Source organism: Chenopodium quinoa, unplaced genomic scaffold, assembly GCF_001683475.1.
Source record: "Chenopodium quinoa cultivar QQ74 unplaced genomic scaffold, ASM168347v1, whole genome shotgun sequence".
Lineage (NCBI taxonomy): Eukaryota > Viridiplantae > Streptophyta > Magnoliopsida > Caryophyllales > Amaranthaceae > Chenopodium > Chenopodium quinoa.
In genome coordinates this window covers 2299475-2325131 of record NW_018744072.1, presented here as the reverse complement: position 1 = coordinate 2325131, position 25657 = coordinate 2299475, and the positions used below count along the sequence as shown (strand labels likewise).

General features: G+C 40.6%; 1 protein-coding gene and 1 long non-coding RNA gene across 3 annotated transcripts; one reads left to right on the top strand and one right to left on the bottom strand.

The window, feature by feature from the left end:
- Positions 1–16055: 16055 nt before the first annotated feature.
- LOC110691253 (lysine histidine transporter-like 6) lies at positions 16056–20059 on the top strand. Of its 2 annotated transcripts, XM_021868168.1 has the most exons (8): positions 16056–16406; positions 16585–16724; positions 17738–18121; positions 18680–19073; positions 19366–19471; positions 19580–19671; positions 19767–19835; positions 19931–20059. In XM_021868168.1, the coding sequence occupies exons 1-8, from the start codon at positions 16380–16382 to the stop codon at positions 20027–20029; spliced, it is 1311 nt and encodes a 436-aa protein (XP_021723860.1). In that variant the 5' UTR covers positions 16056–16379; the 3' UTR covers positions 20030–20059. The 2 variants fall into 2 exon arrangements, with proteins under 2 accessions (XP_021723860.1, XP_021723859.1); XM_021868167.1 differs by having other exon boundaries at positions 19366–19671.
- A 202-nt stretch (positions 20060–20261) lies between these two features.
- On the bottom strand, positions 20262–21743 carry LOC110691254. Its single transcript, XR_002505271.1, has 3 exons — positions 21093–21743; positions 20406–20953; positions 20262–20342 (listed from the first exon to the last, which is right to left on the bottom strand). It is a non-coding gene; the product is annotated as an uncharacterized LOC110691254 (long non-coding RNA).
- Positions 21744–25657: the final 3914 nt, after the last annotated feature.

The following is a 25657-nucleotide window of genomic DNA, read 5'->3' as shown; positions in this document are numbered from 1 at the left end:
AATACTCTGTTTTTTCACGCCTTGTGTACTTGGGAGTTTTACTAACTTTGCTGTTTATTTCTTGCAGCTGACGCCATGAGTAAAATAACAGCATCCAAGACTGCGGCGGCCATGTTGCGGGCCTCGCTCATGAAGCAGTCGTATGCCGACTCCCCCAACAAAGAGGCACCCTTGGTAAACTTCGAAAACTCTTCCTCTTTTAGTTGTCTTATGCATATACTAACTCTTTTTGTTTTCAGTCTGGTACTCCAAGGGCTTCCTCTTCGCAACAGCCGGACCCCAAGGCCCGGAGGACGACTGTTGCAAGCTCTCCTGGGTCTTCCAGGAAAACAGTGGCGGCTGAGAAGCAGCCGGCCACTTCTTCAAAAACCCAGGCGGGGCCGCCTAGATGTATGGACCCTCACTTGTAAAAACTCACCCTTGCTTCCTTCTTGACTAGGTCTAACTTGTTTTTTTCTTTCGCTTAATGCAGCCGGCCCCCAGGGACTTGACTTGGTTGAGGTAGCCAAGTCTATGGTTAAAGTAGTTCCTCCATCTGACAGGGAGGCGGTCAGGGGTGCCGGCACCCTTGACCTTGATGGAATTTCAGGGGTCCTTGCTGAGGTATACTTAGCATTTTTTTGAGCTTTTGAGTTCCGGGACGCCTGTTATCCTTTTTGTTTGGAAACTGACGCCTGTTTTTCTTTGTACTTAGGCCCTGCTCCGAGTCAACAGCCTTCGCAAGCCGATTGATCGGAAAAACAAAGAGGTAAAGGCCGCAAAAGCTATGGCCGCCTCCAGCTGTGATAAGGCAATGTTTCAAATTGCCCAAAATGAAGTACTGACCATTGATCTTCTTTATTATCAGGCGCAGGCTACCGCCGCTGTTCGGGCCCAGTTAGAGGCGGCCCAAAAGAAGGTTGACGAGCTGGAGGGGACCGTCACCAACCTTAAGGCCGAGCTGAAGCCTCTTCGCCAAAAAATGCACTCTTACGAAGCCATGGAGAAATCTTTGGCCAACGTAAAAGAACGCCTGGTGAACCAAGAGAAGAGTCTTACCCAAGAGCTCTCGGATAAGGCCGAGCAAGAGAAACAAGAGCTCGTCCGGGAGATGGTGGAAGACTCCGCTCAAATCCAGCGCATGACCTGGGAACGACTGTTCCCCAGTGCCGACTTTGCCTCATGGGAAAGAACGTACCGCCAGTGTTCGGAAATATATAATCAACAGATCCTGGCGGCTGCTGAAGAAGAGGCGTTGGACGGTGCGTTGGAGGAGGAAGAGCCGGTTGTGGCGCTTGTGCCACTTGGGGGTAAGGCATCAAAAGAGGGTGCAGCTAAGGCCGAGTCCAGCAAGAAGAGTGCTGACCAGGCGGCAGCTGCTGATACTGAACTGCCCCCTTCTTAAGCTTTAAGTATTTTTTCTTTTCACGGCCTGCGTGCCGTTTGCTTTGTAATTACCCGGCCAGGGGGCCGGGGTTTTGAATATTCTGCTGGTCTTTAATGGCCGGCTCATTTTTAATCAAATTCTTGTTTTGGTTCAAATTTGTCTAAGTATTTTTAATTTGTTCACTAGACCGACTGTTGTGTATGGCCCTGGACGACTGGTTGTCTGACCAGCAAAATAATATTCTGCTGGACGAACGTTAAGAAAGGTACAAATAGTAAGTATGCCGCCTATGCCCCTGGACGACTGGTTGTCTGTTTCCAGGATAGATGATCAGTCGGCCATTTATTCAATCGGTATTCGAACTCTTTATTCAATTTGTCTGACCAAGTAAATAGAATTACCTAGTCGCCAAGGAATTAAGTAGGAAAACAAGCGGCGGGTACCGGTTGTTTCCCTTTATTGCCAATGTTGGCTTTTAACTCGTAATTTGTTAACCTAGCAAGAGTATTGGTTGAGAGCCTTTGTTTATTAAAAACAAGTGGACGACTCATACCTTTTAGGCTCCATACTAAGTTTGAGTGACTATTAAGTTAACATAGGAATTACTTAGTATTCGTCACAATCTTGATTGAGTAGTAGAGGTACCAGGCGGCGTAGGCCGGCTAGACCCCTTGATTTGCCAATGTTTGTTGGCTATTAACTCAATAGGTTATCCAGTAGGAATAGGGGTTCGAGTGCCCTTGTTTGTTTAAAACAGGCGGACGACTCAAACTTATTAGGTTCCATACCAAATTTGAAGGAGTGACTATGAGTTAACTTTGGAGTTACTCAGTCGCCGTCACTTTTGTTTGAGAAGTAGAGGTACCAGGCGGCGTAGGCCGGCTAGACCCCTTGATTCGCCAATGTTTGTTGGCTATTAACTCAATAGGTACCCCCTGCATTTATCCCAAGTAATACAGGCGGTCATCTAACTCAGATGTCAACTGCTACCACTGGTTTGGTTAGTGATAGAGTTATCCTTGTCTCAAAAACGGCTACGTGGTTGTCCTTGGGGACAGTCGTATAGGTGCCGTGTAATTAGTTTATAGAACAATGTTCCACCCAAAAGGGAGCTTCTCTCTGCGACGAATTTCATCCGGAGGGATGCCGTCGGACGCCTGCTATGATGTTGGGACAGGTCGAATTAGTTTTGTAGATTTGATCAGTTGGCTTGGCGCCTGGTCTGATCATTCGGCCGGTGGCCTTGGTAAGTTCTAGGTGAACGTAGGTGCTAAGTAAAAGAAGGGTAGCCGCCTGTTAGGCACAGGGTCGGCCAGGCCCTAATCTTTTTAGCTAAGTATTGTGAGTAAAATACTCAATGGAGAGTAGCCGACTGTAAAGGTACAGACGGCATGCCCCTCTGAAGATAGAGTGAAAAACTCAATGGAGAGTAGCCGACTGTAACGGTACAGACGGCATGCCCCTCTGAAGATAGAGTGAAAAACTCAATGGAGAGTAGCCGACTGTAAAGGTACAGACGGCATGCCCCTCTGAAGATAGAGTGAAACTCCATGGAGAGTAGCCGACTGTAAAGGTACAGACGGCATGCCCCTCGTAATACAAAATTGAATAGTAAGTGCAAACTTTATTAAGTAGCTCTTTACTTTACATCATTCAGAAGAAATATTTTTTAAGGTTATCTACATTCCAAGTTCGAGGCAACGGTTGTCCGTCTGGTGTTTCCAGACGGTAGGTACCGTCCCTGACTTCCTCATAGATTCGGTAGGGTCCTTCCCAGTTGGGAGTTAGTTTGCCAGACTCATTAGCCCTACCGACTGCTTCCATCTTTCTAAGTACAAAGTCCCCTACTTTGAGTGGACGCCTGTGTACTTTTTTGTTGTATGATCTAGTCATTCTCAGGCGATAGATCTCATGGCGCAAGACAGCATTGCCCCTCTTTTCAGGAAGTGAGTCTAATGCCAGGCGCATGGCTTCCCAGTTTGCCTCTTCGTCATATAGCATTACTCGAAGAGTCGGCTCGTAGTGTTCTATTGGAAGAACAGCTTCTGCACCATAAGTTAGGAGGAATGGAGTTTCTCCAGTCGCCCCTTTTTCAGTCGTCCTAATGGCCCAGAGAACATGTGGTAGTTCATCCGCCCATAGGCCGCCTGCTCGTTCAATCTTTTTCTTGAGACCGTCTGAGATGATTTTATTAAAGGCTTCTACCTGGCCGTTTTCTTGTGGACGACCGACAGATGCAAAGTAATGTGCAATTCCTTGATCTCCCAACCAGCTTTTGAGAACAGGCGTCTCAAATTGGGGACCATTATCAAAAACCATAGACATGGGAACCCCGAACCGAGTGATGACGTTTTTCCAAATGAATGAAATTACATCTTTCGTCTTGATTCCCTTTACAGCCTCCGCCTCTACCCATTTAGTGAAGTAGTCAACGGCAACAAGTATATACCTTCTGCCGCCTGTAGCAGGCGTATATGGACCCAGAATGTCCATGCCCCACTTAGCAAACGGTAGTGGGCTGTGAATGGTAGTGAGGTCAGTAGCCGGACGGTGAATTAATTTGCCAAACCTTTGGCACTTGTCACATTTTTTCACCATCTCCATTGCATCTGCTTCCAAAGTAGGCCAAAAGTAGCCCTGCCGCCTTGCCCTTTGAGCAAGCATCCTACCACCTATATGGGAAGCACAGAAACCAGAGTGAAGATCATCTAGTATCTCTCGTCCCTTTTCAGGAGTAACACACTTTAAGAAGGGTTGAAGGTACCCCCTCTTGTGAAGTTCTCCCTGTATCATTTCAAAACAGGAGGCTCGTTTTTTCAGTGCTGCCGCCTGTTGAGGATCATCCGGCAGTGTACCGTTTGTCAGATATGCCCTGATTGAATCCATCCAGGTTGAGCTTCTGTCTAGGATTCCAATAGGGTTTTCCTCGATACTTCTCTTCTCCATTACTTCCCAAAAAACAGTTCGAGGAGTATCGGAGGAGGCGGATGATGCTAATTTCGAAAGTGCATCTGCCTGGTTGTTTTCTGATCTCGGCACTTGGATCAGATGGAAATCCTCAAGGGAGCCGACTGCTTGTCGGACCGCCTGTAAATACTTGATCATGGCCGGATGTGTTGCTTCGTATTCGCCATTGTACTGACTCACTATCAATTGTGAATCAGAACAGGCGTCTATTTTTCTTGCCCCTGCCGCCTTGCACATGCGGATCCCGGCTAGTAAAGCTTCATATTCTGCCTCATTGTTTGAAGCCTGAAAACTGAAGCGTAGAGCATACTCGAACCTGTCGCCCTCTGGAGATTGACATACGACGCCTGCTCTACAACCGTTTGAAGTAGAGCTTCCGTCCACATATACCTTCCAGACTTGGTCTGGAACTTGAGAGTCAGGAGGACGAGTCATCTCTACAATAAAGTCAGCAAAGGCTTGCCCCTTCACTGCTTTTCTAGGCTCGAAAGTAACTTCGAGGCTCTGTATTTCTATGGCCCATTTGATCATTCGTCCTGACGACTCCATGATGGTAAGGGGCCGCTTGATTGGTTGGTCGGTATACACGACGACTGCATGTGCCAAAAAGTAGGGCTTCAATTTTTTAACAGCCATGAAGAGTGCAAGACCAAATTTCTCCACTAGGGGATACCTCAACTCGGCATTTTTCAGTACGTGACTGACAAAGTAGACCGGGAGTTGACAGCCGTCCCTTTCAGCAAGGAGCACAGCGCTTAACGCATGATCAGAGACGGCCAGGTACATGTAGAGATTTTCTTTGGGCAAAGGGCTGACCAGCCTCGGCAAGGAATGCAAGTGAACCTTTAATTCCTGGAAGGCGGCCTCAGCATCCGGCCCCCATTCAAACCTTGCCTTTTTCTTAATTGCCTGGAAAAAGTATAGGCATTTGTCGCCTGATCGGCTTAGGAATCTCCCCAAGGCCGCCAGACAACCTGTTATCTTCTGAACCTCTCGGACGGTACGAGGCGACTGCATATCAATGACCGCCTGTACCTTCTCAGGGTTCGCCTCTATTCCTCTCTGGTTGATAAGGAATCCGAGAAATTTCCCAGACTCAACTCCAAATACACATTTCTTGGGATTGAGCATGACATGGTGCCGCCTGAGTGTGGCGAAAGTTTCTCGGAGGTCCGTCAGATGATCTTTCTGAAGTTTAGTCTTGACAATCATATCATCAATATATGCCTCGACGTTTCTCCCAATCTGATCAAAGAACACTGTGTTTATCATTCGTTGGAAGGTAGCCGGGGCATTCTTAAGACCAAACGGCATGACCGTGTAACAGTATAATCCCTGATCAGTGACGAAGGCCGTCTTCTCCTGATCCTTCTTCCATAAAGGAATTTGATGGAAACCAGAATAAGCGTCCATAAAACTCATCAAGGCATGGCCGGCTGTTGAGTCGACCAGATTATCAATTTTAGGCAGAGGGTAACTGTCTTTGGGGCCACGCCTTGTTCAAGTCTGTGTAGTCTACACACATTCGCCAGGTGCCATTCGGCTTTTTAACAAGCACCACATTTGCAACCCAATCTGGGAAGTAACATTGCCGAATGAACCCTGCATCAAGTAATTTTTTGACTTCGGCGGCTGCCGCCTGACCTCTTTCTTCACCATGGTTCCGCTTCTTTTGTCGTACCGGCTTCTTTTTCGGATCCACATCGAGTTTATGTACTGCCAGATCAGGACTAATGCCTGGCATTTCATGGACTTCAAATGCAAAGATGTCCTTGTATTCTTTCAACAGGTTGTGAAAGTCATCACCAAGGTTTCTCAGAGCAGTCGTCCCAACTTTGACTGTCCGGTCAGGACGGGAGTCGTCTAATATCAGGTCCGCATGCTCACCAGCCGGCTGAGGGCGGAACTCATCCGGCCGGTCCTCTGCCAATGATTGCTATTTTCTTGCTTTTCTTGCGGACTCTGTCTGGGGCGCCTTTCTCTTTTTGTCGCCTGTTTCTTGAACAGGCGCACTCTCCTTGACGTTGTCAAGGTCTGTTTTCTCTCCACTTGACCCAGTGGCCATAACAGTGGGCTTGACATCCGAGAGATAGCACTCTCGGGCCATCCTCTGATCTCCCCTTAGGGAGCCGACTGTTCCATTATCCCTTTCAAACTTAAGCAGCATAAGTGACGGGATTATAACAGCCTTGGAATTATTCAGGGTTGGTCGACCCAGAATCATGTTGTAGGCCGAGAGTTCCTCTACTACTAGGAACCGGACTACCATGTGTCGTCCCTCCCCTTTTTCGCCCAGGCGAATGGGTAGATCTACTCGTCCCAGTGGGTGGACGACTCCTCCTCCAAACCCTATTAAAGGGTGGGAGGCCGGATGTATGCAGTCCGTCTGATATTTCAGTTTTGACAGACATTTGCTGCTGATGAGATCTGAGGAGCTCCCGGTATCTATGAGGATTCGGCCAACTCTCTGGTTGGCCACTTTACATTCAATAACAAGAGGGTCGTCATGCGGCCCCCTTATTCCTCCTAGATCCTCTTCAGTGATGACAATCTCAGGAAATGTATATTTGGACGGCCGTTCTTGGTGAACGGAATTTACATCTAACCGCCTTATATTATCTTTGTTGCCCCTAATAGTGGGGCCGCCTCCTGAGAAGCCGCCTGCAATGGTGTAGACGACTGCATCATCTGTATCGGAACTGTCGGCCTGTTGATTCTTTTTGGCCGACTGCTTTTTTGAGGAAGTGTTCCCCGTAGATTTCTTGACATAAGTGTCAAGATCACCTTGATCAGCCAAGCGGTCTAGGTACCGCATGAGACTGATGCAGTCATTGGTGTGATGACCAACGTCATCATGATAAGCACAGATTTTGTCTTGGTTCCGGTTGCTTGCAGAACCCTTCATGGGGAGCGGCTTCTCAATTGAGAGCCGTCCCTTTATTTCTTTTAGGATAAACTGGTTATCCTTGTTAAACACATACTTTGGGGAGTATGGTTTGAATTCTTTTTTCTTTTTCTGGGCCGGCTGTTTAGAGGAATCAGCCGCCCAGACCTCTTTTCTTTTCTCATCTTTGTTGGACGACTGTTTCTGTCGTCCCTCTCTTTTGTCGAACCTCTTCCCGTCCGACTGTTTCATCGTACACAGATCAGTCGCCTGTATATAGGCTTCTGCTTCAATCAAGGCCTCTTGAAGAGTCGCCACCCTTTTTCGAACTAAATCAAATTTGAAGGTAGACCCGTCTTTGAGACCTCTAAAAAAGTCAGTATAAGCTACCTCATCCGGTAACCCTTGAATCTGTATTCTCATCAGGTTGAACCGCCTGATGTAGGAACGAAACCCCTCCTTCTCGCCTTGCTGAATTGTTCCCAAGTCAAGGGTCGTTTTCTTCGCAGGGATGTTCATTGCGAAGTTGGAAGCAAATAAGTAAGCAAGCGTCCTGAAGCTGTTTACACAACCAGTCGGCAGGTTGCCGAACCATTGCTGTGCAATTCCCTTGAGAGTCGCTGGGAAACACTTGCACCAAGTGGGATCATCTAACCCTTGAAGGTACATCAGGTTGGTGAATGCCATCAGATGGTCTTCTGGGTTAGTAGTGCCGTCATAGGCGCCTACTAGAACATTTTTTACTTTGGCCGGCTGAGCGGCTTCAGTAATTTCCTTGGAGAAGGCCGACGGCTGTTCACCAAGTCTAAGCAGCCGTAGCTGCCAGTCCATAGGTTGGACGTTTTTTGCTGCAGGTCCACCAAATGGAGGTGGCTGCATAAAATACTGTTGTTGCGGCACAAATGGTAAGTTTGGTACCGCCTGGGCACTATGAAAGCCGGACTGACGGGAGGTGCCGCCTGACTGACTCTCATGGTACGACTGAGTATGCCTCATCGAGGCATTTCGCAAACTGTCCTGAAAATTTGAAGTAGAAGCCGACTCTGATAATCGGTCACTCTTCTTCTGCTCTAGCAGGAGCCGAGCATCTGTGAACGTTTGCTTTGACCCGTCCGCCTGAATATGACGAACCGGCTTTCTATTTCCCGTAGGATAACGGAGTTTTGTAAAATTAAGAGCAGGTGGCTCCCGCTTCTTGGATTTAGGATGGGGAGTCGCCTCTCGCCCTTGAACTGGCTTCCTCTTCAGTGAAGTGGAAGGTTTCTTGGCCGACTGCTCTTTGACTGAAGCAGGCGGTTTTTTGTTGATCAACTCTTGAATCTCTCCCTTGAAATCCCTCATGAAGGTCATGAGTTCGTTCCTTGTGATGGGAGCAGACCCATCAGTCGGCTGTTGCCGAGCAAGCGGTGCGCCTGCTGGCTCGCTTCCTGTTTGAAGATGCTCCCGTTCCCTCCTTTCGGTATGGCGGGTACGTCGGGCCCTTAGGGTCCCGTCTGGAGCTGTATGAGTTTCAACTTCAAATTCACTTTCGGTATCATGGTCCGACTGAACTTGAGGGTCGTCTAGGGGACGCCTCTCTTCTAGAGTCGGTACAGACTTGGATGCCATCTCTGAAGTACTCTCCCCACAGACGGCGCCAAATATTTCGGGGTTTTCTGATGTCCTGCGGGAGAGTTACAATTCCGAGACTGGAACCGGACGCCTGTACCTGCAAAATAACGGAGACTCCTGAGAGCTCCGCCTCCAACGGTCAAGTTAGTACCTGATTAAGGAGTAATCAATACAGAAATTAAAGTAATGAGATCTCTCTAGGTGAGAGTGCTTAGTGTTGGTAATCTGCGTCGTTAGCGAGATTAGCCGGTTGTTAATAACTCTGTTCTTCTCTGCTTGATTTCTTGATTATTCGATCCCCTGATTAATGAGGATTAATCGAGTATTTATAACCTTGAGAAGCGTGCAACTCTCTAGGTTTAAGGTAAACCTAGGGCTGATCGGGCCTCTAGACTGGATTGGGCCTTGATGGCCGGTTTTCCCATTTGGCATGGGTGGACACGTGGCGTGTCTAAAGTGGTCCGTAGAGGACGTATCTGTGATTGACACGTGGTAGGCTCCTGTTGTCCTTCGTGAAGGACACGTGGCGGAACCTGGTTGGTCCACTTGTCAGACGGTGATTGGTGGATAAAAATCCCCTAATCAAATATGATTCATGAAATTCCGCTTATAGTGCCTAAAGTCCTACAAGCTTAAGATATGTTGCATATACTACAAGGCTTGATATTAGTTATGCAGTCGGTATGTTAAGTCGTTTTACGAGTAGACCTTGTTATGAACATTGGTTTGCTATAGAACGTTTAATGTGTTATCTTAAGAAAACTGTTGACTATGGTATTTTTTATAAAAGACATCCTACAATACTTGAAGGATTTTCTAATGCTAACTGGAATTCTTTAGCCGGAGACACTATGTCTACCAGTGGATTTGTTTTCTTAATAGGTGGTGGTGCAATCAGTTGGAGATCCAAGAAGCAACCAATTATATCCCATTCTACAATGGAGGCCGAATTGATAGCTTTGTCAAATGCTAGTGATGAAGCAAATTGGCTACGAAATTTCTTACATGATATTCCTATGTGGGATAGACTATACCACCAGTTTTGCTCCATTGTGATAGCACTGCGGCAATTGGAAGAGTACATAGTATGTACTATAATGGAAAATCTAGATCCATAAGAAGAATGCATGGGATTGTGAGAGGACATTTGTCCAATCGCGCCATAAATGATAATCATGTACGATCGAAAGACCATCTTTCTAATCAATTGACTAAAGCTCTAGCTAGAAACAAGATTTGGAAAGCATCGAGGGGGATGGGACTAATGGCCCAAAATGAAATAAGCCATAAATGAGGCTAACCTATTTAGGAAAAAACGAATCATATGATGACTTGGGGACATGCCACTTATTTGTATAAATATATTGTTATTTTTGTCCCTCTCTAGGGTACGGCATGTATACTTGTGGTGTTGATGAGGTTGAGCAAAATAATAAATATTTAATTTTATGTATATGATTTGTAAGAATTTACTCTTAATGACCCTATAGCCTATGTGGGCGGAATGCTTGACCACAAGAGCATTCTTGATAGGATCACCTATATAAGTGTGGAAGTGAGGCTGTTTCTATGAGGATGAGGGCACATTCTCTTAAGACACTCATAAAAAGCGGGATGGTGCACATGGCCAAAACGTGCAAACCTAAGAAGCTTTAAAATACCTAAGGTTTCGTGTGTGTGATGTTTCCAACGTGTCATCAAGTAGTTAAAGTTTTAAGGCCGTGCCACTTTGACTCTAATACGTGGTAAACTAAAACACTAATTAGAGGTTTCAAGGCAGAGCCACCTCTACTATGCATGATATCTTGTGACGGTTATCCAAGTAAGTTATTTTTTTGTTAAAATAAGTGGGGGATTGTTGGATATTTAAAATAAAAAATAATTAATATTAATTGGTTTTAATTTATTGTATTTATTTTTTAATTTAAAACATAAATTAAATCTTTCATTTTAAGTTACTGTTTTATTTGCTCACCATATTTAAATTATCTTTATTATGAGATTTGTAACTTCTAATCTATTTCTTAAAGTTACTAACGTATAATTGGTTTTAAAACAAAAATTAATACTCAAACAATGTGATGCTCAAGAAATTTACTGCAACCATTCAAGTGATTATGACTGTTGTTAAAACGTTACAATTTTTAAAGCATTGAGATTTCACTTTTATAAGACATTAATCACAAATCAATGGTAATGATTTAAATTTAATATTTGAGTGGAGGTTATAACTCATAAAAATATTCTTATTTATTTTGTAACGTTTTTGTGCTTTGATGGAGTTATATATATGTGTAGTGTAAGCTTTATTGGATATATACTTACACACAACACAATTCCCCCATATACTTGGATAACATACAATAGTAGTTGGGTATTTTGATCATTTTTATAAGCTTCTACTCCTTAATACGTAAATTAGGAAGTGAATAAGTTGGGGTTTTATCGTAGGGACAACGCGTCGTTTACTCTCTGCGATTTGTATTGGAGGGCGTAAATCGTCTCGAGGAGAGCTGAAAATCCGCGACTCATCCAACTAAATTTCCAGATTATTTTTTCACTTTATATTTTTTTTATTTTTCCATTTTTCTTGTATTATTTCCCAACACTTTATTTACTTAACAACAAATCCTTCTTTGCTACTCCATACCAAGCAAGGTTTGATGTAGTTGGTAAGAAAATTCACCTTGTAACCTTAAGGTCACAAGGGGAATTCTCCCAACTGCGGTATTAGGAGGTGAAAATCTCTTACCCTTTTTCTTCACTTCTAAGTGCATGGCCCGCAAATATTAGACAAAAAAACTGTGCAGGTTAAGTTATGGTCATGTCATTTTCTCATTCTCTTTACGGTTAATAAAAAAAAAACAAAAAAAAACCTTCTTTGCTTCTTGTTTGTATATTGTAATTGAGATCTATTACCGCTTTCAAAGAAAGGGGGATTAATCAATAGATCGAATACATTCCAACTTATAAAGACAATGTTTGTAATATAATATCTACCAAGAACCTTTATAATAAATCTTAGACCTTGTTTGTAATATACTTACCTCTGTTTTTTTAGTTGACACGTATTTCTTTTTAGAAAGTTTATATTTAATTGATACGTTTCCTTTTTGGGTAAGCTTTTCCTCTTATATTTACCAGTGTACCCCACTTGTTTTATCATTCTCTCTCATTATCTCTCCTCTCCTTCATATATGTGCCTAAATTAAACGTGTCAACTAAATAAAAACGGAAGAAGTAATATCTAGCATTTCTCGGAGGGAGTAAAATCAATGAGAATTTGGCACAGCTTTTGTCAGAGTGCTAGTCAACTTCACAAGTACGTACAAGGAGGCAATAAAAGGACTAGTACCTTAGCATTAAGACTTATTTGGTTGCACAAAGAAAAGGAGGGAAGTGAAAAATTATGGAAATTTGAAAATAAAAGGGTTGTTTGGTTGACAACAAAAAGTGTAAATGAAGGAATTGCAAATTCATGGGAAATGTAACTTCCCACAAAATATGGGAAGTCAATTGCCTAACCCCCCGGTAAGTCAAAATTTTCATGATTTGCAAACTTTCTTCATGCTAATCAAACAATTTTATGCAATTTCTAGAAATTTGATGTAGATATTTAATTCCCATGAAATACAAATTCCTATGGGAAGTAAATTCCCATATACTTTCCATAGCAACTAAACGACACCTTATAAAAAGTTTAACTTTTTCATCTTTTATCAATGCGGGACATTTTCATGTGTTATTTAGAAAGGCGAATTGAAGCGGATAAGCCGGATATGGTGCGAAGTCCACAAAATTATACCCATTTATCGTCTCTAATTATTTTTGAGTTAATGTACAACAAAGGTAGGAGAGATGACAAACATTAATTTTATTCTTCAATACTCGTACAGCGACTTTGAGGGCTCTACAATCATCAAGTTTTGGTGCTACTTTTGCTTATCATTGGTTGAATACTTAATTTTGAGTAAGTGTACTTTTTCGTTGCTTGATAATTACCCATACGCGTTTGTACAATCAACGGGGGACACTTCCAATAATTTTTTGACTGAAGATTATCGACACTAATCCAACTTTTACGTCGTAAACTAATCACTAGTCAGCTTTTAAATCACTAATTATTGCTTACCCTACCTACCTAACATTCTACTAAATTTTAAGCAGAAAATCTTTAAAATTTGAAAAATTTGTCAAAAAAAAATCTTGTAAAAGCACCATTTTGTGAAAAAAAAATCTTTTAAAAGCTTTTTGGTTAAAAAAAACCACCAAGTTGATTTTTTTTGTGAGGAGAAACCTGTTTACTTAATTACTCTCTAATTTCCTCCAATTTAAACTAATTACCCTCTAACCCACCTAATTATTTAATATTTAAATTTAATCTATAAAAAAAAAATCACCAACCCCCAAACCACTCGCCAACCACCATCTCCCCTTCCCCCTCCCCCGTCGAACCCGTCGCCCAGATTCCCCCACCCCTGGCAACCTACCTCCACCGCGGGCCGACCCTCCATTTCCCCTTTATCCCCGCCAGCGACCACCCACCTTCCTAAACCCTAACCTAGAGATGTCCTCCGATTATGGCGATAACGAATGCGGCGGTGCTTTGGCGGCGATTTTTGTTGAGATAGTCTTGGGAAAGGGTGGGAGTTGAGGTGGGAGTTGAGAGAGATTGATGGTGGTGGAGAAGAAGAGTTTGGAGGTTTGGTAATGGTGGATTTTAAGGTTGAGGAATTTGGTGGAGGGGGAGATGGAGGTGGAAAGGAGGAGAGAGAAAGTGGCGGACGAGGGTAAAGCTGGATGGGTCGCCTATCGTCGGTGAAGGTGGGTCACTGGGGGTGCCGGTAGGGGTTTCAGGCGGCGACTAGGGGAACGAGCTGCCGCTTGCCAAGTGAGTGGGAAAGGGAAAAGGGTGGTTGGATGGTGGTGGTTTTTGTTTTTTTTTTTTTTTTTTTTTTTGTTTTTAATTTATAAATTAATTTAATTATTAAATGATTATGTAAGAGTTAGAAGTTAATTAAAGAAAATTATAGGTTAATTAGTGTATTAGGGGCACTAGGTTTCCTTTAACAAAAAAATTTCACAACTGTGTTTTCTTTTGCCAAAATGTTAAAAATCAGGTTTTTTTTAACCAAAAACTTTTAAAAGGTTTTTTTTTTCGCATATGGTGCTTTTAAAAGTTTTTTTTTGACTAATTTTCCTCAAAATTAATGTTGTTGATAGGTACCCTTTGAATTAATTTGATAAACTTTAAAATGTACCACAATTGTTAGTAATAAACGTAAGTACGTAACCTAGTTAATCACTAATCAGATAAAAATTAATGTATGACTGTCATTTCTACTAAGCTAAATAATGATAAACGAGATATTTATTAAAAATAAATAATAACGGCCGTAATTAAAATGGACAACAAATGACTATACTTAAACACTTTTAAAAAATGGAGTATTGTCGTATTGAATTTCTTCGTACATTAGGAAGTGGTTTTTTGATGGTAAAGTTGTAAAGAGTGATATGACGAACTTTTTACATTAAAAATGATCTAATTTATAAGGACTAATTTTTGCAAAGATAGCAATTTAATCAATGAAAATCATAAATAGTAGTGTATATATTGTAAAAAAAAAAAAAAAGAAAAAAAGAAAAAAAATGTGGTGGGGGTGCAGTGGCGGATCTTGAAACTTTCTCTATCGGGGGCCAAATTTTTGTAATATAAAAGTAACTATGTAAATCCATAAGAGTTAAACAAATAACAAAATTACACTAATTGACTCAAAATATGACCCAACAAACTATTGACACAAAATTGTCGTATTTTTAAATTGATTTGAGAATGGACACTGAATACACCCGGTGATATGAATTTAATAAAAAAAATGAAATTAATATCGTCATTAGAAATATCAATGAGTATAAATAATGTTTTTAATTACATACTAAATTAATGTCAATCTGTTTATGATAAAATTTCATGTTAACGGTTATAGTTCGATCTTAGTTCATATTAATGAGTGTTATTAACAAATGTCATATCAAAAATGAAAAACACAAATTTAAATATATATATATATATATATTCAAATTGATTTATAAAAAAATATATATAAAAACACAATATTATAGACTTATAGTTCAACTAATTTTTTTCACCAAATGTTTTGGGGGGCCAAGCCCCTGTGAGCCTAACAAAAGGTCCGCCACAGTGGGGGTGGGGGTGGGGGGTGGGGGGTGGGGGCGGGGGACATATACAAGTAACTTTTATTTTAGATTTAGCAGAAAACCAGCTATTGGAATGACTTTGATCATTTTGAATATTAATTTACATTCGTCTTATAGTATTTATTATGTACTCGTTTTTCTTTGTTTTTTTTTTTTCCCCCGAAGTTTTTGTATTCTTAAATTCCTCTTAACATTTGTACAATTGTACCTCATCCAAAGATCGCAGTGTTTCCGATTTTAAAGGTATAGCATTAATAGCATGCTAATTGTGTACACTTGGCAACATAAGTTGTTAGTGTTTACGAATCACGAGTATGAGAGTTTAATAAGGATATATTATGATATTATGTTTGTTGTAGAAATCAGGTGATAGCTTTCTATTTAATGACCACATGGCTGAATGTAGTATTGCTGACATAGTTTATACGAAATAATATGTAGATTACATGGATATGTATTTTAGAGACGGCAAAATTTATTTTTTTATAGACGCACTCGTTTTTATAATAAACATGCTAATCAATACATATTTAAAAACTAGGTATGTGGACTTTGTTTCAAAAAATATATAGGTTTAATTCAAAGAAAATGAATACATATTTCAAAATATAAACAAATTAAAATCAATGAACATAATGGTTAAACAAAAGAGCATAAACCATAAAAAATGAAGCTCCAAATTCAAGAAACAAATAACAAATAGGTTAACTTTAAAAAAACATCTAATCTCCATGTGTAAAATAAATTCCCCAAATAACAAACTCTGCATTACAATTTAAAAATAATACAATTATAAGGTAAAAGAGCATAGTAAAATTTCAAATACTAAAAGTTGTTATTTATTACCAAGTGTATCATGAGTATAATTATTCAGATGCATCGTTTTATTTGTAACTGACACCTTTAAAAAAATATAAAAAAAAAAGTCCAGTGTTTTTCTCATTTGCAAAAACGCTCAATTTTGGGTCCCCACTACCCCAAATTTCAATTTTCCTTCCTCTCTACCCCCCCCCCCCCCTACTACACACATACACCCTTTTGGGCTTAAAATAGAACTCCAAAGCAAAACCCCCATCAATTAGCTTCATTCAGTGTTCGGCTTCTTAGCTTTCTTGTCCCAAATTGAGAGCTTACCATTTTCCAATAAACTCTTTTCTACCTTTCTTTATTTCATGCTATTATGCCTCAATATGCTTCACTAATCTTTTTGCAAAGTAGTCTCTAAATTATGATTACTTTTAATTAGCTACCTTAAAATAAATAACCTCCCACCAAACAATCTCAACTTTTACAATATTGTTTTTATCTCTTTGAAGGTCAGTCCAAATTATGGTTTCTACTTCTCCTGAACCTAAGGTATGTAATGGTTATAACATGCATATTTTATGTAGTAATTCATATTATATACTATATAATTCAGTTAAATTTATGAATCTTAACATGGTTATGCATGCATGCTGCATGATTTTAATTAATATTCAACTGATGAATTTTATGAATCCTAATAGTTGTCAAAAACTTAATATATGTACAGGAAGTATTTTCTGTTGACGTGTGTCAGGATAAGGGTCCTCCTCGTCAAGCCAAATGGTGGTACTCAACCTTCCACACCGTCACCGCCATGGTCGGTGCCGGTGTTCTCAGCCTCCCTTATGCCATGGCTTACTTGGGATGGTAAATTTTTACTACTTGAACTCGATTTCCTTTTTTTTCATGTACCTGTCTCAAATTAGTAGTTCCATTAGTTGTTAGCAGTGTATAAAACACAAATTTGATCATAAATAAGCAAGGCTTTACAAAACAAAAATTGATATCTTGCTTAAAAAAAGCATTGAAATAAGGAAGATTTTTCAATAGCTACCGTAAAATTGTAGCTGTTATATAATTACATTAAATCATACCATTCATTTCTTGGGGGCAATAGTGTCCGTTAATTTACTTGACAATTGACATTAAATTAAATTTTGTTTGAAAAGTATTTACTTACATGGTTTTCAACTCTATAACCCAAAAATAAATAAATAAATAAATAAATAATAATAATAAAAAATTAAGTGACTACAAAATCTAACGATATCGCACATGACTATATTAATGTTAAATCAACAAAAACAACCAAAGAAATGTGTATCAATAGTAATCCGTATAAATCCCAAAAGTTGGACTAAAAAAAAATGAAGTATATTCTTAAAACAAAGTTAACAAGATACAAACTACTCCATATATGATATATATATTGACAATGTTTAATCATATTTACTTCCTATGCTCTATTTTTATCTTCCTACTAGAGTCAATTAGGTAAGGCATCATATCAGGTACTGTATATAATGCTATGTAGGAATTAGGAATTGACATGTTGGTCTATCGAAAATAACTTCAAGATACTTATTTAAGACTTGTTATTGGTTGTTTAATTGATCGACATAACATCACAATAGAAATGATAACTATTAAAAAAGAGAAAATAAAATTCTAGAATGTTGCCTTTCACAAAATTGTATTTCTCTAAAAAAAAAAAAAAAATTGGATAGTACTGTTTTTCATGTCCAACCAAATGACCACTAAAATGGACAAACCCCCCAATATACAAAATATATACTCCATACTTAGTTTTAAGACTTTTTTTTTCCCCCAATTTCATTGGTTTACGGCTTATGCAAGCACTCAATTCTAATTGATGTCAGGGGACCAGGGACTGTAGTTATGATACTATCATGGTGCATCACTCTAAATACAATGTGGCAAATGATACAGCTACACGAATGTGTTCCCGGGACACGCTTCGACCGGTACTACGACCTCGGTAAATACGCCTTCGGGCCGAAGCTCGGCCCTTGGGTGGTGCTCCCTCAGCAACTGATTGTTCAAGTGGGATGCGATATTGTGTACATGGTCACTGGAGGAAAGTGCCTAAAGAATTTCATGGAGATAGCATGCACCAACTGTGTTAAGCTTAGGCAGTCTTACTGGATTATCATTTTTGGGTCAATCCATTTCTTCCTTTCTCAACTCCCTAACTTCAATTCTGTTTCTGCTGTTTCTTTAGCTGCTGCTGTTATGTCACTCAGGTATTGTATACTATACTATTAATTTGGTTTAATTTGTTATGTCATATACAAATATTTAATTTGGTTTCCATACTTTACTATGATTAGTTGATTGCCATAGATTTTGGAAACCTTAAACTTTATAAAGTAGAATAGATACCTAAAAGATTCTCAGTTGGTGAAAGCTAATTTTGTCACTTTGAGTAGCTTAATTAACAAGATAACTTGCTCAAAACCAGCTATAGTAAGGTAAACTATCACTTGTCGCACTCCCGAATGACCACTATCACTTGTCGCACTCGAATGACCAAATTAGCCTTATTTAGCTTCATATTATTGATGTTATAGATGAAATTTAACCATCAATTTTGAGTATCACTTTTAAGACTTTACCAACTAAGCTAGCTGACATCCACAACTATGCTTTTATATCGATTATCAGGATTGCTATTGCTAAAAAAATGATGTGCTACTTAAAAGGCCTCATTAAATTGTACTTTGTAATATATAAATTTAATTAATAAGCATCTCACTATTCTGATGCTGAAGATATGATTTTGCAATTGAAACTACTTGCAGTTATTCAACAATAGCATGGGTAGGTTGCTTAGCCAAAGGTCAAATTGAGAACGTGAGCTATGGTTACAAAAACACAAGCAACGTTGACTTCATGTTCCGAGTCTTCAATGCACTAGGACAAATTTCATTTGCCTATGCTGGACATGCAGTTGTGCTTGAAATCCAGGCCACCATGCCATCCACTCCTGAGAGACCATCGAAGGTATCGATGTGGAAAGGCGCGTTAGGTTCCTATTTCGTAAATGCACTCTGCTATTTTCCTGTGGCATTTATAGGTTACTGGGCATTTGGCCAAGATGTTGATGACAATGTGTTGATAGGACTCAAGAAGCCTGGTTGGCTTATCGCCTCTGCTAATCTGATGGTCGTCATCCATGTCATTGGCAGCTATCAGGTAATCCATTTTGTGTATTTATTTTCTGCAGGAGCTTGGTAAGGCACCAAAATGAATGTAACATGTACAGCCTGAGATCTTACAAAAAATTCACGAAAAATTATTCTTGGATAAGTTCATCTAAATTCAATTTTCATCTAAATTATGGTCTGATAATGGAAAAAAGTTCCGAATAAAGGCTATTAAGTTCAAATAAAGATGGTTCATGTTAAAAGAACGAAGCCTATATCCATAATACGATCAGTGTTATGTTGTAAGTCTGACTTTATTTAGATGAGAATAATATATGCAGGTATATGCAATGCCCATCTTTGATATGCTTGAGAATTTGATGATAAAAAAACTAAAATTCCCACCAGGACTTACTCTTCGACTCATTACTCGAACAATCTACGTTGGTAATTTAACTAATTTTTTTATTTTCACTAGTCTCCTGATCAATTTTTTTTCAAGAAATTTTTTCTTCATGACCGTAGTGATGATTGATCACTACACATGCCTTGCAGGGTTAACTTTATTTCTCGGAGTCACCTTCCCTTTCTTTGGAGATCTCCTCGGTTTCTTTGGTGGATTCGGCTTTGCTCCAACCTCGTACTTTGTAAGCTCTTCACGTCTTCTATATGTCCTATTCTTCATGTCAAACCCCTGACAAAAAAAACAGAGTTTTAACTTTGCTGAGGAACATCTTTGCAGCTTCCTTGTGTCATTTGGCTCGTCATCAAGAAACCAAAGAGATTTAGCGCTTCTTGGTTCATCAACTGGGTATGCCTTTTGTTGATTATGCATGCTATATTATGCTAAATCAAAGATTAAATCATTGGATAAACTATTTCTTTTCATTTGTACTTTTTTTGCAGGCATGTATAATCATTGGGGTGCTCATCATGCTGGCATCAACAATCGGTGGGCTTCGAAACATCGTTATGGACTCCTCCTCTTACAGCTTCTACTCCTAAGTAAAACATAATCTTTGTAAAACTGTAACTTGGAGCTAGCTAAGCCAAGCTAGCAAATGATTCCATCATCGTACATTCGTACCCAGACGATCATTTTGCTTGATTAGCTTGATCTAGATAAGGATAAATGTTGTGCTGAAATTAAAAAAATTAGAGTTGAAATGTCAAATTAATCAAGAACATATGTTCAAGTTACAAGTAGCATATTTGGCAAATATCAATTAGTTTTTGGTGTAGTGGTGATTGGGGCTACACTTGGTAGGGAGGACCACGTGTTCTATCCCCGCAACAACAATTGGGAGGGGACTGAAACCTAACCACTTAGGGAGGACCACGTGTTCTATCCCCGCAACAACAATTGGGAGGGGACTGAAACCTAACCACTTAGAACTGATCCTCAAATTCAGATTAACCCCAAAGGGTGAACCGGTGGAACACCCAAAAAAAAAAAAACACATATTTGGCAAATAGACTTTGTTGTACTTAAATTTGTATGTTATATCACCTTACTAGTTACTAAAGTTGCATCTTTAGTCTATACAATGGATCTAATTTCACACATCATCAACTCACTTACCAAATGTTTAAAACTAATTACCAAGTAATCAATTCTCATGACATTATCAATATGACAACATTCAACATGTCTATCATGGAGCTGAAGCTAATATTGGCCTTTACAGCACTACTATCTCCTCTTTTAACACAAGAAATTTCGAACCACATAGCAAATAAGCGAGGCAAGTAGTATTAAAACATTTGTTGTGACTAATATAATGCAACATGAGTGCCCAAATCACAATTTAAGTAACATCTTAGATCATTTTGTTGAGAATTTTAAATTTATTATACCTCTTTTTTTTTTTTTTTTTTTTAGCACCCAATATTTCGTGCGGCAACTCACATCCTTCCAAGTTCCACCAACTGCAAAATCCAATTCAATCAAATTCAACTCCATTCAATCTTAATCCACTCAAATTCAACTCAATCCAATTCAAATTCCACATTACTCAAAACCAAACCAAATTTTTTTTTTTAAAAAAAAAAAAGAGAGATTTAATACTTGTTAGAGACGAGGACGACGACGGAGGAGATGAAGAATAAATTCTCCGGCGACGGCGACCGTCCTTTGATTCAAGATCGCACGGGAGGTGCGATTCGCTGGTGCAGGTGGCTGCGGAGGTGCGATTCCCTGGTGGAGTTTGCCGGTGGTGGTGCGATTCGCTAGTGGAGTTCGCTGGTAGTGGGTGCGGTGACTTGGATTCGGTGGTTTGTGGGTGCGGTGGCCTAGCTTTGGTGGTTTGTGGGTGTGGTGGCCTGGGTTCGGTGAACGGCGGCGGCGAAACGGCGTGGCGAGGATCGGTGGCCGGACTGATTTGAGGAGGAAAGGGAAGTGAGAAACGAAGGAGAAGGAGAGAGAATGAGGGGTGGCGTGATTGTGAATCTGCTAACAGGAGAGAAAAAGAAAGAGAGGAAGAGGGGGAAAGAGAGGAGAGAAAATGAAATAAAAATACTACTTGTATATACTTTGTACAATCAGCTAATACATGTAATATATCAGCCAATTGATATTTTGTATCAACCAACGTTAAAGACATTAATAAAAATGTATCAGTCAACAAAAGGAATATATTAGCCTATAAAAGATACATATCAGCTAACAAGAGGAGTATATCAGCCAACAAAAGGTACTTATCAGCCAACAGAAGGAACATATCAGCCAACAAATGATGCATATCAGCCAACAAAAGGATGAAATCAGCCAACAAAAGCAACAGGTAAGCCAACAAAATAAACATATCAGCCAACAAAATGAAATATATAAGCCAATAATTTAAATATACATATCCAACAAATAAATATATCAGCCAACTAAAGAAACATATAAGCCAAATGATGTCTGATATCAGCCAACAAAAGGAACCTATCAAAAATTAAAAAAATAAAATAAAAAATATATATATCAGCCAATAAAAGAATATATTAGCCAACACAAAAATCATATCAGCCAACAAATGAAATATATCAGCCAACACATGAAACATACACTACTACATTTTTTACCTAATGCCACGGCTAAATTAAGGCTAATGCAACGGTAGTTTTATTACCGTTGTAATAGCATAGGCTAATGCAACGGATACAACTCTAATATTCTAAGAGCTAGAGCTAATACAACGGCTCTAAAGAACCGTTGCGTTAGCCTAGCTATTTCAATAACCAAGAAAGCTGATGCAACGGTATGTAATGAAAAATTAGATGGCGCGGAAATTTTCATGACTTCCTTCTACTTTTACCCCAAAAATTTAAAACCCCTTACACGTGTTCCTATTCTAAGACAAAAATAAAAAGGAAAAAGAAAAGAAAATTGGAAAAGTAAGAAAGCTCTTTCTCTGAACTAAACCCATTTTCTCACATCTTGGCACTACACCTATTTTCCCCCGATTCTCCATTTTTGAAGCCCTAAATTACTGTAGGAAAATTATTGAAAAATTTCTGAGAGGAAAATTAAACAAAGAAATCTGAGCAATTAGACGAAGGCGGCACTCAAGCGGTGGCTGATTGCTTGAATTTCAGGCAGTGGTTGCGAGTTTCAGGTGGTGGCTGCGAATTTCAGGCAGTTCCGACAAATCCCATTTTCATCTTGCATGTTCCTGCCTTGTGGTTGATTGCTCGAATTGTTGTTTAAGGTATACGACATAGTTTTGTTTTTGAGATTGCTTAATTAAAATTTGTGTTGTTACATGGTGGTGTTAGGGTTAGGGTTCCACCACGGAACCACTCCAAAACCCACCTCCGTTGACAAATTAGGGTTTCAGCGAAGAAAATTGGGCGCAAACGAGGAATTAGGGTTTGGTTCTGGGTCTGGGTCATCACTTCCTGTCTTGAACAAGCCCAGATCTGTGGCCAAACCCCCTCCAGTCCGTAGGGTTTCTTATCTGTCTCAATTTCGAAGGATTCGAGGTCCTCCTAACAAAATCACTTGCGATGATGATGATGTGAACGTGGAGTCCCCCCTCTGAGCTCGTTAAACAGGCTTAATTTTGCCGTTGGTAACTGTTTCTATGAAACCCTAACTCAGTTCATTTTATGTCAATTTTTTTTTAGAATCATGTTTAGGTGGTGGAAGAATTAATCATGCTTGTATACCAGTAACCTAGGTTACTAGCGGGATGGATAATTGTTAGTGAAATGTGTGTGGTTGTTGTTGTTGAAACAGCATGTGTGTTATGCTGTTTAGGCTATAGTGTGGTTAGTTGTTGTTGTTGTTGATCCAGCATGTTGTGGTTGTTGATACGTGTGGTTAGTTGTTGTTGTTGTTTAGCTATTGTTGTTGTGTATGGAAGGTTGGGTTAGGATTTAATTGGGTTGAGGTTTTCTTGGGGCAGTAGATGGTCAGTTAGGGTCGTTTTATGGTAATTGTTAAGCTATTGTCGCTGTGATGTTTTGTGTGTTCTGTTATTGACTCTGCCTCTATAGTGGTTGTTGCCCTACTGTTAGTTATTGTTGTCTTTCCCCCTCCCCTGTCTGCTGCCCTGATGTCTTCCCCCTTAGCTTGTTGGTTACTGCCCATGGTTTCCTTTGAAATCACCCCTAATGCATTGGCAGAGATAAAGACATGTACTAGCAACTTTTCTATGAGTCAATTATTCAAAAAAGGACCTATTGAATGTGTTTATAAAGCCAATTATCTAGATGGCAAGGTATCAGTAGCTTGAATACTAACTCACTGTAAATATGCCTCATAGAATTCAACATGAGTTTAATGATCATCAATCTGATAGACATACATCCTACTAACATTTTATTTAATAAGGATAAGACATCTTAATATCCTCAAAATGTTGGTCCATTGCTGATGATATGTTGAGTTCTTGTATCATACTAGGTGTCAAGTGTAGGGTTTCGTAGTGACCCGACACTACGCGGAAGGAAACCCACCAAGACCCGCCCCTTAATTAAAACAATTAACAAGCATATTAGACTTAATCAAACAAGATTAAGAAAAAGAATTATACCTTTATCGCGTGCTTCACTCCCAAAGAGCTCTTACTTCAAAATCCCGAAAACACGAGATCTCCGACGGATCGTACCCTCGACCCGACCCGAGCGTCCTAAGTCTTGAAGGTTAGTCAAGACCCGGACAAAATAACTATGAGTTTTACGAATCAAAGGTTTACTCTTACTTAGAGTTGCCTTTTTCATTCCACTCAAGGTTGTTCATTTCCCAATACCCAAGCTTGGTATTTATAGGGAAATGAACTCTTGAACTTCATTCCCCAACCAATGTGGGAGAATGAATAATTTGCTAATTGATTTATTTCTAAAATAAATTAATAATTAAATTCAATCACAATGCAACAAGTGTCAAAGGGAGAAAGAAGGTTAGGTGAGGACCATGGAGAGGTGGGGGGGACCATTGCCTTGCTCCCCAAGGCTTTCCCAAAGCCTTGGTCCCCACCCTCACAAAACCGCCTCACCCAAAAGGGCTGATGGGCTGCTGCCATCTAGCAGTGCCAGCTAGCACCAGACTGGCCAGCACCCTTGCATGCTTGGTGCTGGTGCGTGCCAGTGCTAGGCGCTGGTGCTGGCCTTCGCATCCCACCCACCACACGCATCATCGCTGCACCCCTTCGCACATGCTCGCACACCCAGCATGCGTGCTGCTAGCGAGCCAAGCATGTTGGCCCCTTTGCCTCGCCAGCCACACGCACCATCCTCGCAGCATCCCTCGCACATGCACTAGCTACGCACCATGCGCACTAGTCATGCACAACGTGCATTGGCCTCGCACCACACGCACACCCACGCATCACACAGCAGCCTTGGTGCGTGGTGATGTTGGGTTGTTGTGCGTGGCCTAGCAATATGCTGGCGCCCAGGCCCTCGCACATGCATGGTGTGCTGCTTGGTGCTGCCATGCGAAGGCTAGCACACAAGCCAGCACGCATGCTGCGGTGGGCTGCTTGGTGCGCCTGATGCCTGCGATGGCAGCGATGGTGCCTAGGCATCATGCTAGCACGCTGCTAGCTGCGATGGTGCTCCTAGCGCTTGTGGTGCTTGCGATAGGCAGCGATGGTGCCTAGGCATCATGCTAGGGCTGCGATAGCGCCTAGGCATGATGCTAGGGCTGCGATAGGTTGCCATGGCGCGCCTAGGCTGCGATGGTGCACCTAGGCTGCGATGGTGCGCCTAGCACATCTAGTGTGCTTAGTCTTGTGCCTAGCCATGCTAGGTGCATGCTAGCCTGAACTAGCCTAGCATCCACATGGCTAGGCCAGTGTGGTGCTAGGGCTATGTTCATACTTGTTGCTTTGTGATTTCGCAACGCTCGGTCTCGACGCCCTAGGCTCGATATCTGACGTCCGTATTCGTAAAACTCTGCTGACTCATTAAGTCCTTTCGGATTAATTCGTCGTCTCGGATCGGTGATTCGATTGGGTTCGACCCGAAGGGTTCAGTTAAGATTAAGCTGTAACATCAATTGTACATTGATATTACTGATCGGAAGCGGCCTCCACCTAGGCATTCCGATCACTTGACCTTACTGAAGAATTAGCTCCGTAATAATTCTGAACCCTCTATCGGAAGAATGCACTTGTTGGAAGGACACCATTCCTTTCAATT

Coding starts and splice junctions, on each gene's coding strand:
- LOC110691253 (XM_021868167.1), top strand. CDS start 16,380: ATGGTTTCTACTTCTCCTGAACCTAAG. Junction 16,407..16,584: donor CTACTTCTCCTGAACCTAAG/GTATGTAATGGT, acceptor ATATATGTACAG/GAAGTATTTTCTGTTGACGT. Junction 19,672..19,766: donor TTGCTCCAACCTCGTACTTT/GTAAGCTCTTCA, acceptor ACATCTTTGCAG/CTTCCTTGTGTCATTTGGCT.